Here is a 14,587-nt window from a genome sequence, read left to right as displayed (position 1 = left end):
CATGAAATGAGCAGAGATATCCTCCAACGAAGAATTATTAATAGCAGTACGATTCATCAGCGGAACTTCAATGAAAACAAAATCAAAGGATTAATATTTAACATTTTATCTTAGTAACCAACCTTCGTTTTATAACTTTCTACATCTCTCTATAAGTTACGTACATACCTATATATTCATATTCTACGCTTTATTTTGCGTATATTCTACGCCACTATTTCTCAATTTCCAAATATTGTTGAAATTTTAATAATGTACTGATATCGTTAGAATTAGAAGATCCAATGTGCGTATTTTGTGACTTGGAATTTGAACAAATTTTATGGATAAACTATAGATGCAGATGTAGAAAACGAAACGGTGGTTATTGCAAAATTAATTGCAAATGAATGAACTGATAAAGAGTTTCATATTGACGATTTTGTTTCTTGCGCCGTTTATATAAGATTAAATTCAAAACCATTTACAGCTCACCAACAATACGATGATACTTATCAAAAAATTAATTCTAACATTTCGTCAACATTGCTTTAACCGGCATCATAAAAGATACTAAGAACACATTGATACCACGGCGTTACAAAAGACTCGAAGGCGCATTGATACCATGGTATCACTACCCTACACAGATCTCGTTCTATTTCTTTGTTACACTAACATATTGTGTCACGGATGCTCGGTTGTAACGGCACAACGAGCACGTCGATTATAGAGTAATCGGCCTCTTACCTCATTACCTTCCGAGAAAAGGTCGTACGATTTCTCGATGACAATCCTGCGCTCCCATGCGCAATTGTCCCATACACGAACATTATCAAAAGCGAGATCAAAATCATTGTATTAGGCTTGCCTACTAAATTCGTGCTATTCGTTGCTCTGCAATTTAGAAGCCTCCTTGGTATCGATGCTATTCCCATTCTCTTTAGCAGCCTGTCTAACTCTTAATCTTAAGTTCCTCAATTAGTATAATTGGAGCAAGCTTTTAAAATACCTGATTCTAATTTGTGTTTCATGTTTTACATGATAGAAAGCATCAACATGTCGTGTGAAATATAGAATATCAATTAATATTAAATAACCCAACTTAAATACAACCTGTACTATTGTGATTTTCAATGACTCAACTGATTGAAAGTTAACTGCACGGTTTGGTATATCCATAGTTTGGCATAGCTCCTGAATTAATAAACTCCTTATTTCATCCATCAAAACGCAAGTTCTGCCTTCGTTTCGTTTTTCTTTCTTTTTCAACTCACGAGATATTAAAAATAAACACGCATCTCACTCATACTTTTTAGCATCCGAATATTTTCATTACTTACTCTAATCTATCCCGATCTCTCTCTCTCTCTCTCTCTTTCTCTAAATCGTTGCAACGTCTCTACCTGCGCAACTTTACAGAGAACCAGATCAACGATTGCGTATCCGCTGAGCGATCGACGATTATTTGCCCTCACGACCAGGACACACACGCGTTACGTCGATGAAAGCAGAAACGGAAACGTGAGTGCAGCCTGGAAATTTTCTTTCTTTTTGCCCCCTGTTTTATTTTATTTCCTTTTTTTATTTTTACCTTTGGGATCACGGTAAAAAAGCGGTCGTTGCGTATCCATCGATCTCATGGAAACGTCGTAATTGGAGCACAGACCTTTTCCCCGGCTTCTCTTTTGCTTTGAAAGTTTGCCGTTGTTTTCAGGCTAATTAGCCGCGCGACGAGACCTTTAACTGCTGACAGATTTTCGTCGGCACCAGTATGATCAAGCTCAGCTCGGATCGAAAAAACGGAAAAGTCATGAGTTGCGCGAGGACGGATTTGCTCTGTACGTTATATTTGTGTACGGATGTCTCATGTTCGCGTTAAAATGCATAAGCTACGTCGCACGTGTTTTTGTAAAAACGTTTCATTTCTGTGTCTGAGGAAGTTAAATACAGAACATTATTCTAGATTAAGTCTGTGAATTAATAGAAATACAGGTTAATATAAGAGACTATATTAGATTGGCTTGCATTATGTGACATCATTTTTATTCTTGACTAATGTTGCACTTATTATGAAAAAATAAAGGCTTTGAAAAGTTGAAGGTTGGAAATGTTATCTCATAGATATTCTGAGAATTTTTATACCATTTTATATTTCCATATTAAGCCGAGAAGTATCATACGGAAATCAGATTAGAAAAATCGTCTGAAATTGTAATTTAAACAAGAATCAGAATTTCGAATTTTTAATAGCATACAATTTATTTAAATGGAAACCAATTTAAGCAACAAACAATAACTCATAGGAAATAATTTGTAATTAATATGTTCTATAATTATCCAAGATACATACATAATGTCAATATCAAACACGCTATCAGATCTAATTATCATTCACGTATATGTATCTTCTTTCATTCCAACATATATCGTTTTCAGATTAAAAGGATATCACGTAAAACGATCATTCGATTATCTACTTGGTTATTCATTAACGAGCATCTGCGAAAAAATGGCGTGCGAATTAATGCGAAGTTTCGATTGCCCGTACGCTGTTAATCAATGTATTAGGCATTCATCGCTGTGGATCATATTAGGTTCGACGCAGTCGAAAAATTCGAACGAAGTAGAACATTTTTTCGAAATTTAATTATCTATTTTTCGAACACCATACTCATTAAGCCACGCGACAAGAAATTCTTAACAATTATCCCCCGTTGACCCATAAAATCTCTTTCATTTTCCTAAACTTCTTCCCTCGACAAGAATACCTCTTATCTCATGAATATATTTTCATGCTCGCACGAGCATCATCGCGAGAGATACGCTCTGCCGTTGTATAGTGTTTATACATATTGTTAGTCGCCGGTTGCGCAACAACGGTTCGTGTGTTCTTTTCGTTGATACGGCCTGGACCACGTTATCGTGACTTTTTTTCTTTCGCCAATGACGAAGATATACACGAAGAGTGTGACCGCGCTCGCACGTTTTGACACTTCGGGGATAGCGCGCGCGCACGTTTTGTCCGCCTCGCAGTGACGCAATCGCGCGAGAAACATTGTGAAGACGATGCATACGTTTCTGAATTCGTATGGACCGACGCGACGTGTCACACGTAATTATAGACCCGTCCACGTATTTCACGCCAAATAAAATGATTTCTCGAGTTTCGCTTCTTGTTTCACCAACTAAGTTTTTTCGTGAGTGTCGGAGCTTATCGGAATAAGGATCGATAGTTCGTCGATTGCTGATATCAATTGTACTATACATTTTTAAAGCTTTGGCAGATAGTTTAATTGGTATTTCATGAAGTATAGTACATTTTAATTGTCCTATAACGTTATAACGACGTGTAATGTGAAACTTAGAAATATTCCTATTTGTTGTGCTTCAGTTTGTTTTATCTTTTTAACAGAAAAATCATCTACTTGAAAATAAACATTCGTCACTTCAACATCGCAGATATTCCACGTAATCTACCACATTGTAACGTTTGTAACAAGTAATATTTCGATACGATGAACTTTGTCTTCGTGTTTCATACCGAACGCATGAATCTTTATGAAACTTCTTTACATTTGTTTGTACAAATACGAAGACAAACAATTCGAATAATTGACAATGTATTAATTGCGAAGGAAACAAGAAAACGTCAAAGAGATATGATTTCGGTTTTTTAAAGAGTCTGTCATCTTCTAAAGAGCTATCACGCAGATAAATAGTAGAAAATTTGACAATACTGTGTGGTACTTATCTAATCATAGGCTGCAACATAATTTAAACGCAAATATGAAGTTAAGAAATAATAATCGATCTTATCGGTGGACACTGTAGCAACTCTGTTTGCAAAGTTATTATACTGATAGATGACATTTTAAGTTAAATGGACAAGAAAATGGAGTTTTAAGTTCGAAAACGTTATACAGCAGATTTAAATATCATAATCATTGCGTCACATAACTAATCTGCGATTAGATTGTTGTATTATTGTCAATTATCGGTATAATTATACTCTTTACGTTACGCATTGAGGAAAAAAACTAGAATAATACGTACTTTTAAGTTACAGACGAAAGTCAAAGTATATGACCTACATGATTTTTGCAATTCAAATTCGTTCGACCGTAATGCATTCAGCGATCTTTGATGCGCAGTTTATGAAACCGCTTAAACAAAACTAAGCTCATATTTTATTTTGTATTACTAAGTACGAGCACCAAAAGCATACGACGATATTTTACAAAGATGCGAGTTACATTCTTTCTGGAAACTGAATAATCGTGATTTTTTCTAGATAAGTATACTACATTCGTCATTTTCAAAAATACTGTCAATTTTTAAATCCAGTTTCGAATTATCAGTGTCCTCGCTATAAATGCTTTAAATCCTTTGTCTCATTCTTATCTCGGCCCCTTGTGTGCTTCAGACGTAGATATTACAGTCGGAAAGAAGCTACTATTTCTCGAAGTCAAACAGAACGAAGACGATTCTAGTCGTTAACTATAGTCGTGTTAATGAATTATAAGCATATTCTTGAGAGCAAGACTAATTAATATTATTACAGCACGAGACTAATTGTCAATTAAATCGTACTTCCTGCGAAGCATTGTCCAATCACGTATGCTCTATATTTCAGATGTAGATACATAAAACTCGCTTACGATTGTTACAGATTATCAATACTATTAAATTCTCTTTTATAACAATAACAAGTTCCTTATCACAATAAAACAAATACATTTTACAAGTTATGAGCTAAACGTTCGCGAAAATATGAATATGAATAAGCATCCATAGTATAATAATAATCGAAGAAAATTCAGATCCACGTTTTCGAAAGGAAATCTAAACGGCACGATAATTTATTGGAAGTCTCGACATTACGTGTACGTCTCGAAGAATCGTATCTGAGAGGAACGCAAGATAATGCCATTCTAATATTATGTAAGCGGTTGGAGATTAGATTATGGTTCTTATAAAGCATTATCAAGGCGTTTGCACGCAATATTTTGAAATGAAACGAAAAATAATTAAAAAAATAAACGAGATGGCTTTTATACGTTTCACGTATCTTCGTAACTGATATTCAAGTGTTTCGAGCGCGACAAACTAAAACGCGTGGCCATTGCAACATTACGCGGCCGATTAGAGCCGCGGTTTTTACAGCATCGTTATCATCATTTTATTTACCGTGGCCAGCAAAAGCGTACGTGCACACAGGTATCTTATTTCTGGTCATTGATCAGAGGTATAATACGTCCAGTGAGAGAGAGAGGCTGCCGGGCCTAATAATCCATGCGACGCGGGGATTTATTACGCGTGGCGCGCGCTGAGAGATCATACAAATGTAAAGGCGGTCGATGAATATGGATAGAGATATAGAAACGTTTCGATAACAAAGTCTGTCTCTGTGTAGTCATTTGATCTCTTCCATTCGCATTTTTTCCCGCCTTTTTACTCTGGTGAACGACGCGGAAAAATGCAGAAACGAACGCACTTGCTGCGAACGCGGCGTTACGTAAAGAAACGCGCCTATATTGTTTTTTCCACATACACTTTTTTTTACTTCCGGCCTTTGTTTCTTTTTCGCCTTCTTCTCCTCCCTTTATCTTCTGTTTTTTCTTTTTCCTCTGCATTTTTTTCTCATTCGGCTCGATGAACGAATAGAAAGAACGACAGAATCGGAAAGCAGATACATATGATGTATCGTGTCTGAAGACACTTTGTATCTCTGCGAATCTTTTCAGACGAGCACGCAGAAAAGGACACCGATCTTTCATGACTCCGTTTTGCTTCCTCCGCTACCATCTCCTTCGTCTGTTACCCTTCCTTCGAGCGACTTTGAGTTAGTGCAACAGAAACCGATATTGACCTAATTAGGAATCAAAATCATTTATTTCGACCTCTTCGATCGTCTACCAGAGACGCTTTCATTCGTCAGGGACTAATAAACCGATATCTACGGAGCCTATTGCAAGATTCGATAAAGTCGATATCGTAGAATACAATGAATAATGGAGAAATACAGACAAAGCGGAGATTCGTATAGTTAGATTGGGTTTTTCATTTTCACCTTCATTTTCGCTTGGCTATCGATCGGTACATCCTAATTATGCAACGCGCGTGCAACAATGCATGCACGAGGCGTTTTGCACGAACGCTCCTCGACACCATGCGTTCGCTGTTAATTATCACGCTCCTCTCGAGATTATTCGGTATTTTTGGCGTGAACCGTGGCGTACGCTCGGCAGTGCGCACCTAGAATCCGCGGATTATTCTCGGAGAGGGTAACAGAGCTTTGCTCGGAAACCTGACTAATTGATTATTAAGACGCTTCAGAGTGATCGATAAAACGAAATATCGTAGAATAGTGCAGGATTTTGCTGAAATTCAATTATTCAGAGACTCTTGTAGTTTGGTCTTTGTTCTGTCTTGTACGGTTTCGGTTGTCGAAGCTGTCAGATTGGAGCCAAAAGACGATGACTGTAAAACGCGGGGGTACAGTGTCGCGATAAATTACAGCGGAATAGAAACATTTCGCGTGAAAGAAAACTGAAAGTTTGAAGCAGAAATTAAGAAGAGATTTAATTTTGAAAATTCTTCTGTGATTTTCAAAGGTAAGTTTTTAGAGTATTAGAATTGTTCAATGATTATTCTTGAATAAAGGCTGTCATAGGATGAAAGACACTTACGCGCTAAGATAACTAATTCTATTTATTTTTACTTCTATCGTTTAACCACTTCGTGTATTAAATATATAATTTAATATATCGCATAATGTACGAAAATACACCGGTATTAAGTTTGGCGATTGTGATCAAAATAATTATGATCCTTAAGTTTCCTAATTAATCACAGTATCGCAGAACGAGCAACATTTATTTTGTACTTTTTAATTAGATATATTCGCATTAACTTCTAGCTATTTTCAGATTTCATCTAAACGCTAACCAATTTCTATCACTTGTCAAATTTCACGTGTCAACCACTGTCTCACCTGAATTTTCCAATCGATAAATCCCACACCTAACTCGAATTCCACTTAATTTCATCGGCTTCCTCTATACCCTAGCATCTGTTCAATATCTAAATCAGCGAACCGACATCTCTATAAGTAGACTGCGCAACTGTTACACGTCTAATCAAATAACACAAAGACTCAATAACAATAATTCTCTCCCTCTATTCCAATCTTATATCCAAACAATATGTATATTACGCATGAATCCCGGATCGCGTCTAATCTCTTTCAACTTTCGCAAAGACCAAACAAACCTTTTAATAGCCGAATTCTCGCAAGAAAGCGATTGTTGCACGGGGGCATACGAAGAACGCTAGGAGTTAGTGGCACGACAGTAGTAATTTTACGGTGCGTAAGACACGTCCAATAACTCGTTCCCCGAAGCTCCGTTTCGGATGTTCTTGGTGCTGGAAACTTTTTTGTTTCGTGTTTCCTTACGTTGTGTACGTTGCACGAGATATACTTCGTCCACATCTCTAATCTAATATCACTACACGCGAGAGTAGAGATTGTGGGAGTAGATAGATAGAGTAGAGAGATGTTGCTTGATTCTCGGAATTTTGTCTCTACTTGACACAACCACGGATATTGTGTTCAACTGTTCAGTAGACACAATGCAACGTTGACAGTCGCGTTTTATTTTGGGATGATAGTCAGCCCAACTAACCTCGCGACGCTGTAGCATCCTATGTTAGTTTCGTGCTTGTGCAGACGCCTGTCTGTTGTCTACGCGAAATTTCATGATATTTACGGAGTCCCGGGAATAATTCGCGTATCTTGTTTCACGATTTATTATTCGTAACAACGATGATCGATATATTAAAATCATCAAACGACAAAAAGAGTTACGCTCGGAATTGGGGATGTATGTACTTGTTCAGAAACATGATCCAACACACAAGTTTAATGGTAGCCCGATAAAAATATTACTACGTGGATTATCGTGGCATTTATGGAACCTCGATAATAATTCACAAACACTTTGTTTCATGGATTATTATTCACGGGCATGGTTAACGTATCAAAAGCATTGAGACGTTTGAAGATACCGAAATCATCAAACATCGGAAAATAGTTTCGATTCGGCGGTGAATTTGTCATGAAACTCGATCAAACGCAAAGGGTAGCCCGAGTGGTTCTACAATAAAAATACTATTACACCGATTTTAATTAAGGACACGATGAAAGATTTATCCTGCTCCCATCGGCGTCCCCTCGCGCTCCGGTTTAGCTGTTTATGCAAACCAGCGACTTTACCCTTTGATGTCGACGCGAGGCAAGCTCGCGCGTTGCACGTTTTCAGGCCGCGTACTTTCGATCTCGAGCGTATTACAGCCTGCCTATCCATGAACCGGAAGATGGAAAATTGAAACGAAGCTTTCCACGAGATGACACTCGACGATTAGAAACAGCAAACTTAAAATCTGCTGTGAAAATTTTCCACTTCTCGAATACGTTTAAATATCTGCCACTGTGATAATCGTCCCATCGATGACACTCGTGTCTTTATCCCATGTAAAAGAATCGTTTTTCTCTCTGTTTTTCTCCTAAGATGCAGGATAAGCAAGGCCGGCCACGTTACAGAGAAGAAGTCGACTTTATTTCCCAGGGATCATTCGCTGTCCCCTTTTGACAAGATGTTCAGACACGTTGAACGCGGAGACAGAGGATTTGTAGAGTGCGTCAAGTGGTCGACCGAGAAGGAAAGACGAAATCGTTCGAGATTTTTGAGAGGGTCGCGTAGGACACAGGCTACGACAACGACGACGACGATAGAGAGCAGGAAGGAGCCGGAGAAACCCAAAGAAGAGGGTAGCGGCATTAAGGGGAAACGGTAGAAACAGGCACAGTCAAGGGAGGGTCACTGGGTCAGATGCGATGCACGATTCCCTCTCTTTCTCGGCCACCCTTCTTCGTATTCCCAATTCTCTCTCGCTGTCGATCTCCTCTTTCGCCGGGAACACATGGCCCTGCGTGTGCACACGGGCTGTCTGGCAGGAACACACGCTGGCCACGCACACACGCGCCCCACTACCGTTATCGTTCGAGTATTGGACAGATTACGCTGAGCGACGTGCTCCAGGGAGAGTACGCACACATTTGGAATAATTTGTAAATAATGCTCCAAACGATCGTAGGCAATGTGGCATTAATTTGAAACTGAAGAGTGGCTGACAAAGAGAGCGAGTATACGTAGATGACGATCTGCTAAATTTTGAAAAGGCGGTTGTTAATTGGAATCGAAAGTGAGAAAGGGAAGTGACAGAAGTAACGAGTATACACACCGTCGCCGGTACACCGGTATCGTTCTCGCAACGCGGTCACGTGCTCGTGCGTCTCACTCACCTGCCAAGCGTGCTCATATCATCCTGCTCGCGCGCTGGTAGCTTCGACTACCCTTCGACGTCTTCGTGGCACTTGTCACGTAATTACAAAATATATACGTATACTTTACACCCCCGCACAGAACCGGCACTTGAACGAGAACCAACGATCCGAGGCAGCAGAGATGAGCATGTGTCGGCTGTGCCGCGGATCGACAGATCGGACGTCAAACAGCACTCGATGCGGCGAAGTCGGAGAATAATCGTTTCACTGGTCGGCCACGTATAACCGGTAAGAATTCTTGCGTACGCAGAGTACTCCAGTCTTCGGACGACCGTAAACGCCGGCTGGTCCCAAACACGCATTTACGTCATGATTCTTGGAGACGGCTGAGGTTCCGTCGCGACGTAACAGCCGATCTATCTCTCACTCGCAGGAAGACAGGAAGATCGATGTAGCTCCGGAGGGTGCGCGCGCGCGCGCACATACGCACGCACGGTTGAAATCCGGTTGATCCGCGTGTCTTTGGCCCGGATCTTCCCTTGTCCAACAGAAGAAGACGAGGAGAAGCGGAAGAAGAACAAGTAAGAAGATTAAGAACGACTGTTGGTCGCGGATCGAGAGCGAATTTACGATCGACACCGACGCTCCGTTTCCCGGTTTTCGACACTATCGCGGATGCCTGCAACGCGCGAGAACGCGCTGCTCTGAAACGCGTCGACGACGACGTAGACAACGGTGAGCAGCAGAACAGCAGCCAACAGCAGTAGCGGTAGCGGTAGCAGCAGTAGGCCGCGAGGGCGAGAGAGCGAGAGAGGAAACGAGAGTCAGTGGTGGAAGAAACCCCCCCTCGAGCAGCGGGCATACAATGGGAATAATCACCGCGTCTCGGAGCGTCGGCTGACTGACTGAAGCCCCCGAGGACCGAACGGGATGAGATTCGGAGGCGCTGCCTGGTGGCGGCCGGCGCGGCGCGCCGCGCCACTCCGCGCCACTCCGCGCCGCTTCGGCGCCCGCGCTGCGCCACTCTCGCCTCCCCGCTACTGTTCTCCCTGTGTTCGTCTTTTCTCTCGATCTCCCGCGCTCGCTCCCTCTTCCTTTTGCTTTTGTTACCCGCCTCGCCTCCTCTTCGTCGCGCTTGCTCGCACTCCGCCGTTACTGCCCCTTCCTTCTTCTACGCTACTACGATCGCTAGTTGACGCGAATCAAGTCGTCTCTGTTCGTCGCGTGGCACGTTCGTTAGCTCTTTCTCGTTTCAGCGGTTTTCCCTTTCTCTGTCGCACCGGTGGCCGTTCGTTTCGTGTCGCTGTCGCTCGGCAGCGGACGGGCCGACGCGCGGCCGCGGCGGCGGTGGCGGCGGCGGGTTCTCTTGCCCGCCACGCCCCTTTTCGGGCGTACGTCCCGCCTTCTTCCTCTGACACCCACGCGAAGGCGCGCGCTCTGCCCGACACTGCACTGCCAGACTACCACCACCGCGGCACAGCCACGACCCGTCAGCGTCGTCCTCGTTCGCGTCCTCGTCCTCGTCCTCGTCTACGCCTTCGTTTCTGGCTTCTCTGCGCTGCCACTCTGTCGTCGACGTACGCTTCGTCGTCGTAGTGGTCGTTGCCGTTGTCGTCTTCGTGTTGCGCCGACGCTCGTTGTCGTCGGGTTTTCGCGAGGATCTCCGTTCACCTGTGCACGCCCGCCGATATCCCTTTTCCCGTATGACCCCCCCTACCCCGTTCGTTGTCCTTCCCTAGTCTGTATAACGAGATCTCCCACCCCCTGCCAGCCCTTTCCGAGGACACGAGCCACGGACGCCGAGCTGGGCGTAGTAGTAGCGCCGAGGATGGGCAGCGTACGCTGTAGCGCTGCCGTGTTCGATGTTGCCTCAGCTCTTAGCTTCTCGACTATCTTTTTCCTCGTCGTCTTTGTATCTAGCAGCTCTCGCTCCTCCCTTTCCTAGCGAATGAATAGGGTAAGCGAAGAGAAGGACGCGTATCACGTGGCACGCTAAGACAGTGAACGCCGGCGATTTACGCATGCCTTTTAACGGGACTTGCGATCCTGGCACAGGGTCCAAACATTATTTATCCTACTTGGTAAACGTAACTTACGTAGTCCAGGTGGTTTATAGGATAGGGTTCTAAATGCGACTCCAGGAATTATCGCTTTGTAGCAAATACTTCAGATATATCCTGTACGTATGAAGGATTAGGTCCTTATTCATAAATTTATGTAGGTGTACACCGTACGTAAATTATAAAACAAATTAATATGAATTTTTACTGTCTCGCTAAATCTCGTAATTCTCTATAATCAACCAAAGGTGCATCCTTAAACCTTTCATATTCCGAAACATTCGATTACAATGAACTCTCTCTTCCAACCCCATTGCGAATCCAGCCTCCAATAAAGGTAGCTGGTTCGACATTGGGAAACGACTATTAATCGAGTCCCCTTCGATTTTCCGGGTTGGCGAATGAAATGGCTCGCGACCGGCGTTTCAACTGGCGCTCGAATCCCGTCGGATCAGGTGCGGCGGCGGCGGTGCTGCGCATTGTCTATTGTTTCGGTCGGAGGCGGCGGTCGCGGCACAACCCCCGGCCGCCGGCGACGGCCCTACGACAGAGTCGTGGAGGTGGTGGAAGCCGACCAATGAGAGTCGAGGCACACCCGCGCAAATCACAATGCTTATTGTTGTCGCCGAGCTGTCCGCCCACATCCCTGGATCGTTTCTTCCACCTCCGCCCGGCGCTGCTCCCTGCAGCTCGGTCAGGTAGAAATCTCTGCAGGTGTTCGGTTGCGCCATTGCTCGATTTTGTGAATCTGGAGCCTCGCTATGTGGCTTTGCTATGAAGGTTTTTGATATTGTTAACGATATTAAAGAGATAAGGTGGATGACCGTATTGTAGAAATTCAAAGATATCGTCGATATTTATTGCAACACGATTTTTGCACCCTTTAATGGTTTAATTGATCGAACACAAATTTTACGTATCAAATTAAAAATTGGTAATCTATCCAGTTTTATAACCAGACAGCGCTTTAATTCTCAAACTATTTAAGAAGTCTGTGGAGATTTAATTTTTGTTTGCTCTACGTAGGAAAGGCGGAAAGGATTCTAATACAACTTAAGACGATACTGAAAACAATAATGAAATATCAAGAAAGATTATGAAAATCTATGATTACGCTAAAAATCGACAATCAACGATATCATCAAGTTCATCCTTTCTTACTCTAAGAAGAAGAAATGAAAAAACTTTACATGTTCCCGCGTCTATCCTGCGAAATCCACGATTCAAACGCGGCCACAGAATCTGCCAACTCAAAGCCTACGTGCGTCAGAGCGAGCGAACCGGCGAGGGTTCCTTCGTTCTCGCCGCTCAGTTTCAGCCGAGTCGCGTTCGATCTCTCGGTTGCATTTGCCTTCGTCGTGGCCGTGTCAGATAGAATATCCTGTCTCGTCCTCATCGTGCACGCACAGGTACACATTCACGCTGGCACTGTGTGAGGGTCGTAACGCGCACCCCCCGTGCCACCCTCGCTGTTCCTACCGCGGCGAGAGGAATGGACGAGAATGGCGTCGGCGCGCATCCCTTTCATGTCCTCCGCAAAACCCACTCCCCCTCTTCTCTTGGCTGCTGCTCGTCCTCCGCACCAATGCACCCTTGACTTGCGCCCCTTACCATCCCCACCGGTGAACTAAACAGAACAGACACGCACACGTGCACGCATACGCTCAAGAGCGCGCGCGCCATCCTACACGCGTGTACACGCTCTCTCGTACACGTGTACAGCGAGGCAACGAAGTTCGTCCACTTCGCGGATGCAGCCTTTTTATCGACGGCCACAAAACGCGGCGATGCGCTTTTTTCTTTGGGCCACTACGTGCACGCCTCTCCCCAAAATGCGGTCCTCGAATCGTTTTGCGAAGGTTATTTCGATTCAGAACGCTGAACGCCGCACTCGAGACGCGTATACACGCGTTTTCTGATGAAAGAGGAGCCGACTACCCGCGTATACTACGTGTTTCTCCGTGTTTCGAGATCGACTCGGTCGTGGAACGCTGATTAATTAACTATTAAAAATTATAATTGTGTTTGAGCGCCTGACGCGAGAGCCGTAAAATCATGAACTATCTCGAAACGTATTTGGTCCCGTTCGGCGAATCGTTCCACGTGGACATGCTTATTGCGGAAAATGTGAGTTTCCTGGTGCATCGCAACATAAGAAGAATCACCGTTTGTTCCACTTATATCGCGGCAAGGCTGTTTCCTTATTGTGGAATATTATCAAAACAGCAGTATCACCGTTTAGCGAGTAGCAGTACCAACTTAATTAGAAAACAATACCACAATAACCGTTTTACGATTTAGAATGTCTTTCGGTTCGAACGCACGAAAGGTTTCTAATTGTAAGTTTTATTAAGATCGGCGAACGATGCGAATGAGCTTCGTGCGGAAATCTATATCATCGTTGCTTCGGTAGGAAGAAGTGTTAATTATATGTATTATATATATATTATGTTGATTATTTTATTTATTATGTTCAATATTCGCTGGACTGTTTCATCGCGATACGCTTGGAAAAAGATTTTCTTTTTACTTCCTGTAAAACGTTGGTTTGTTACTACTCGTGATATAACGGATATTATATAATGTATTTTCCAAGAATATATTCATGTTTTGAAAATAAGCTACGCTGCATTTATGAAAGAGTCGAGAGTTACGGTAGACTTGTATCGTAAGTAGATTAGGTACAGTTTCTAGTCAGACACTCAGCGTTCGCGGATAGATCCAAGTATAACAATCGTTTTTTAATAAGTTTCTCAAAATAACAGATTGTTAAATGATTTTTTGTTCTTTACAATCGTGTTATATGAAATTTATAATTAAAAGTCAAAGAAACATGACATTTGTGTTCTCTGATATTTTTTATGAGAACTATGTAATTGAAGTACTATATTGCATGAAATTATCGCAATTTTTGACCATATTATACGAATACGAGCATCGTGTCATGTGACAATTATTTAAATTAAAAGCAACTTTAAACGTGAATTGCAGTCAAACTTTCGGATTTCAAAATTAAGACGCGCTCGACCAAGCAGCCATATGAATAACAAGTAAGCGTTCCTTCATAATCCATTTTAATCCTCTCAGTAGCAGCTATTCTTCATCTCCTACAACGACAAAGACATTCCCCCGGGGCGATATTATCGTCGCAATAAAGCGACAAGATGGCACACAAAGTTGTCGCTTGAGTATCAGACGA

General features: G+C 42.6%; 1 protein-coding gene across 4 annotated transcripts in view; it reads right to left on the bottom strand.

Annotated features, from left to right (window-relative positions):
• LOC100650599 (transcription factor SOX-6) overlaps positions 1–14,587 on the bottom strand; it is a 326,314-nt gene that overhangs the window by 70,664 nt on the left and 241,063 nt on the right. Inside the window, exon 1 of one of the 4 annotated variants that reach the window (XM_003396081.4) lies at positions 9,347–10,253. The exons of the other annotated variants lie outside the window; for them this stretch is intronic. Coding sequence (XP_003396129.1) covers positions 9,347–9,363 — 17 coding nt within the window. The 5' untranslated portion in view covers positions 9,364–10,253. Of the gene's footprint in view, positions 1–9,346; positions 10,254–14,587 lie in introns of those variants that run through there. 4 annotated transcript variants of the gene reach the window in all.

The sequence above is a fragment of the Bombus terrestris genome, chromosome 6, assembly GCF_910591885.1.
Source record: "Bombus terrestris chromosome 6, iyBomTerr1.2, whole genome shotgun sequence".
NCBI classification, from domain to species: Eukaryota; Metazoa; Arthropoda; class Insecta; order Hymenoptera; family Apidae; genus Bombus; species Bombus terrestris.
The sequence above is the reverse complement of the archived record's forward strand: the minus strand, read 5'-3'. Positions and strand labels throughout refer to the sequence as shown.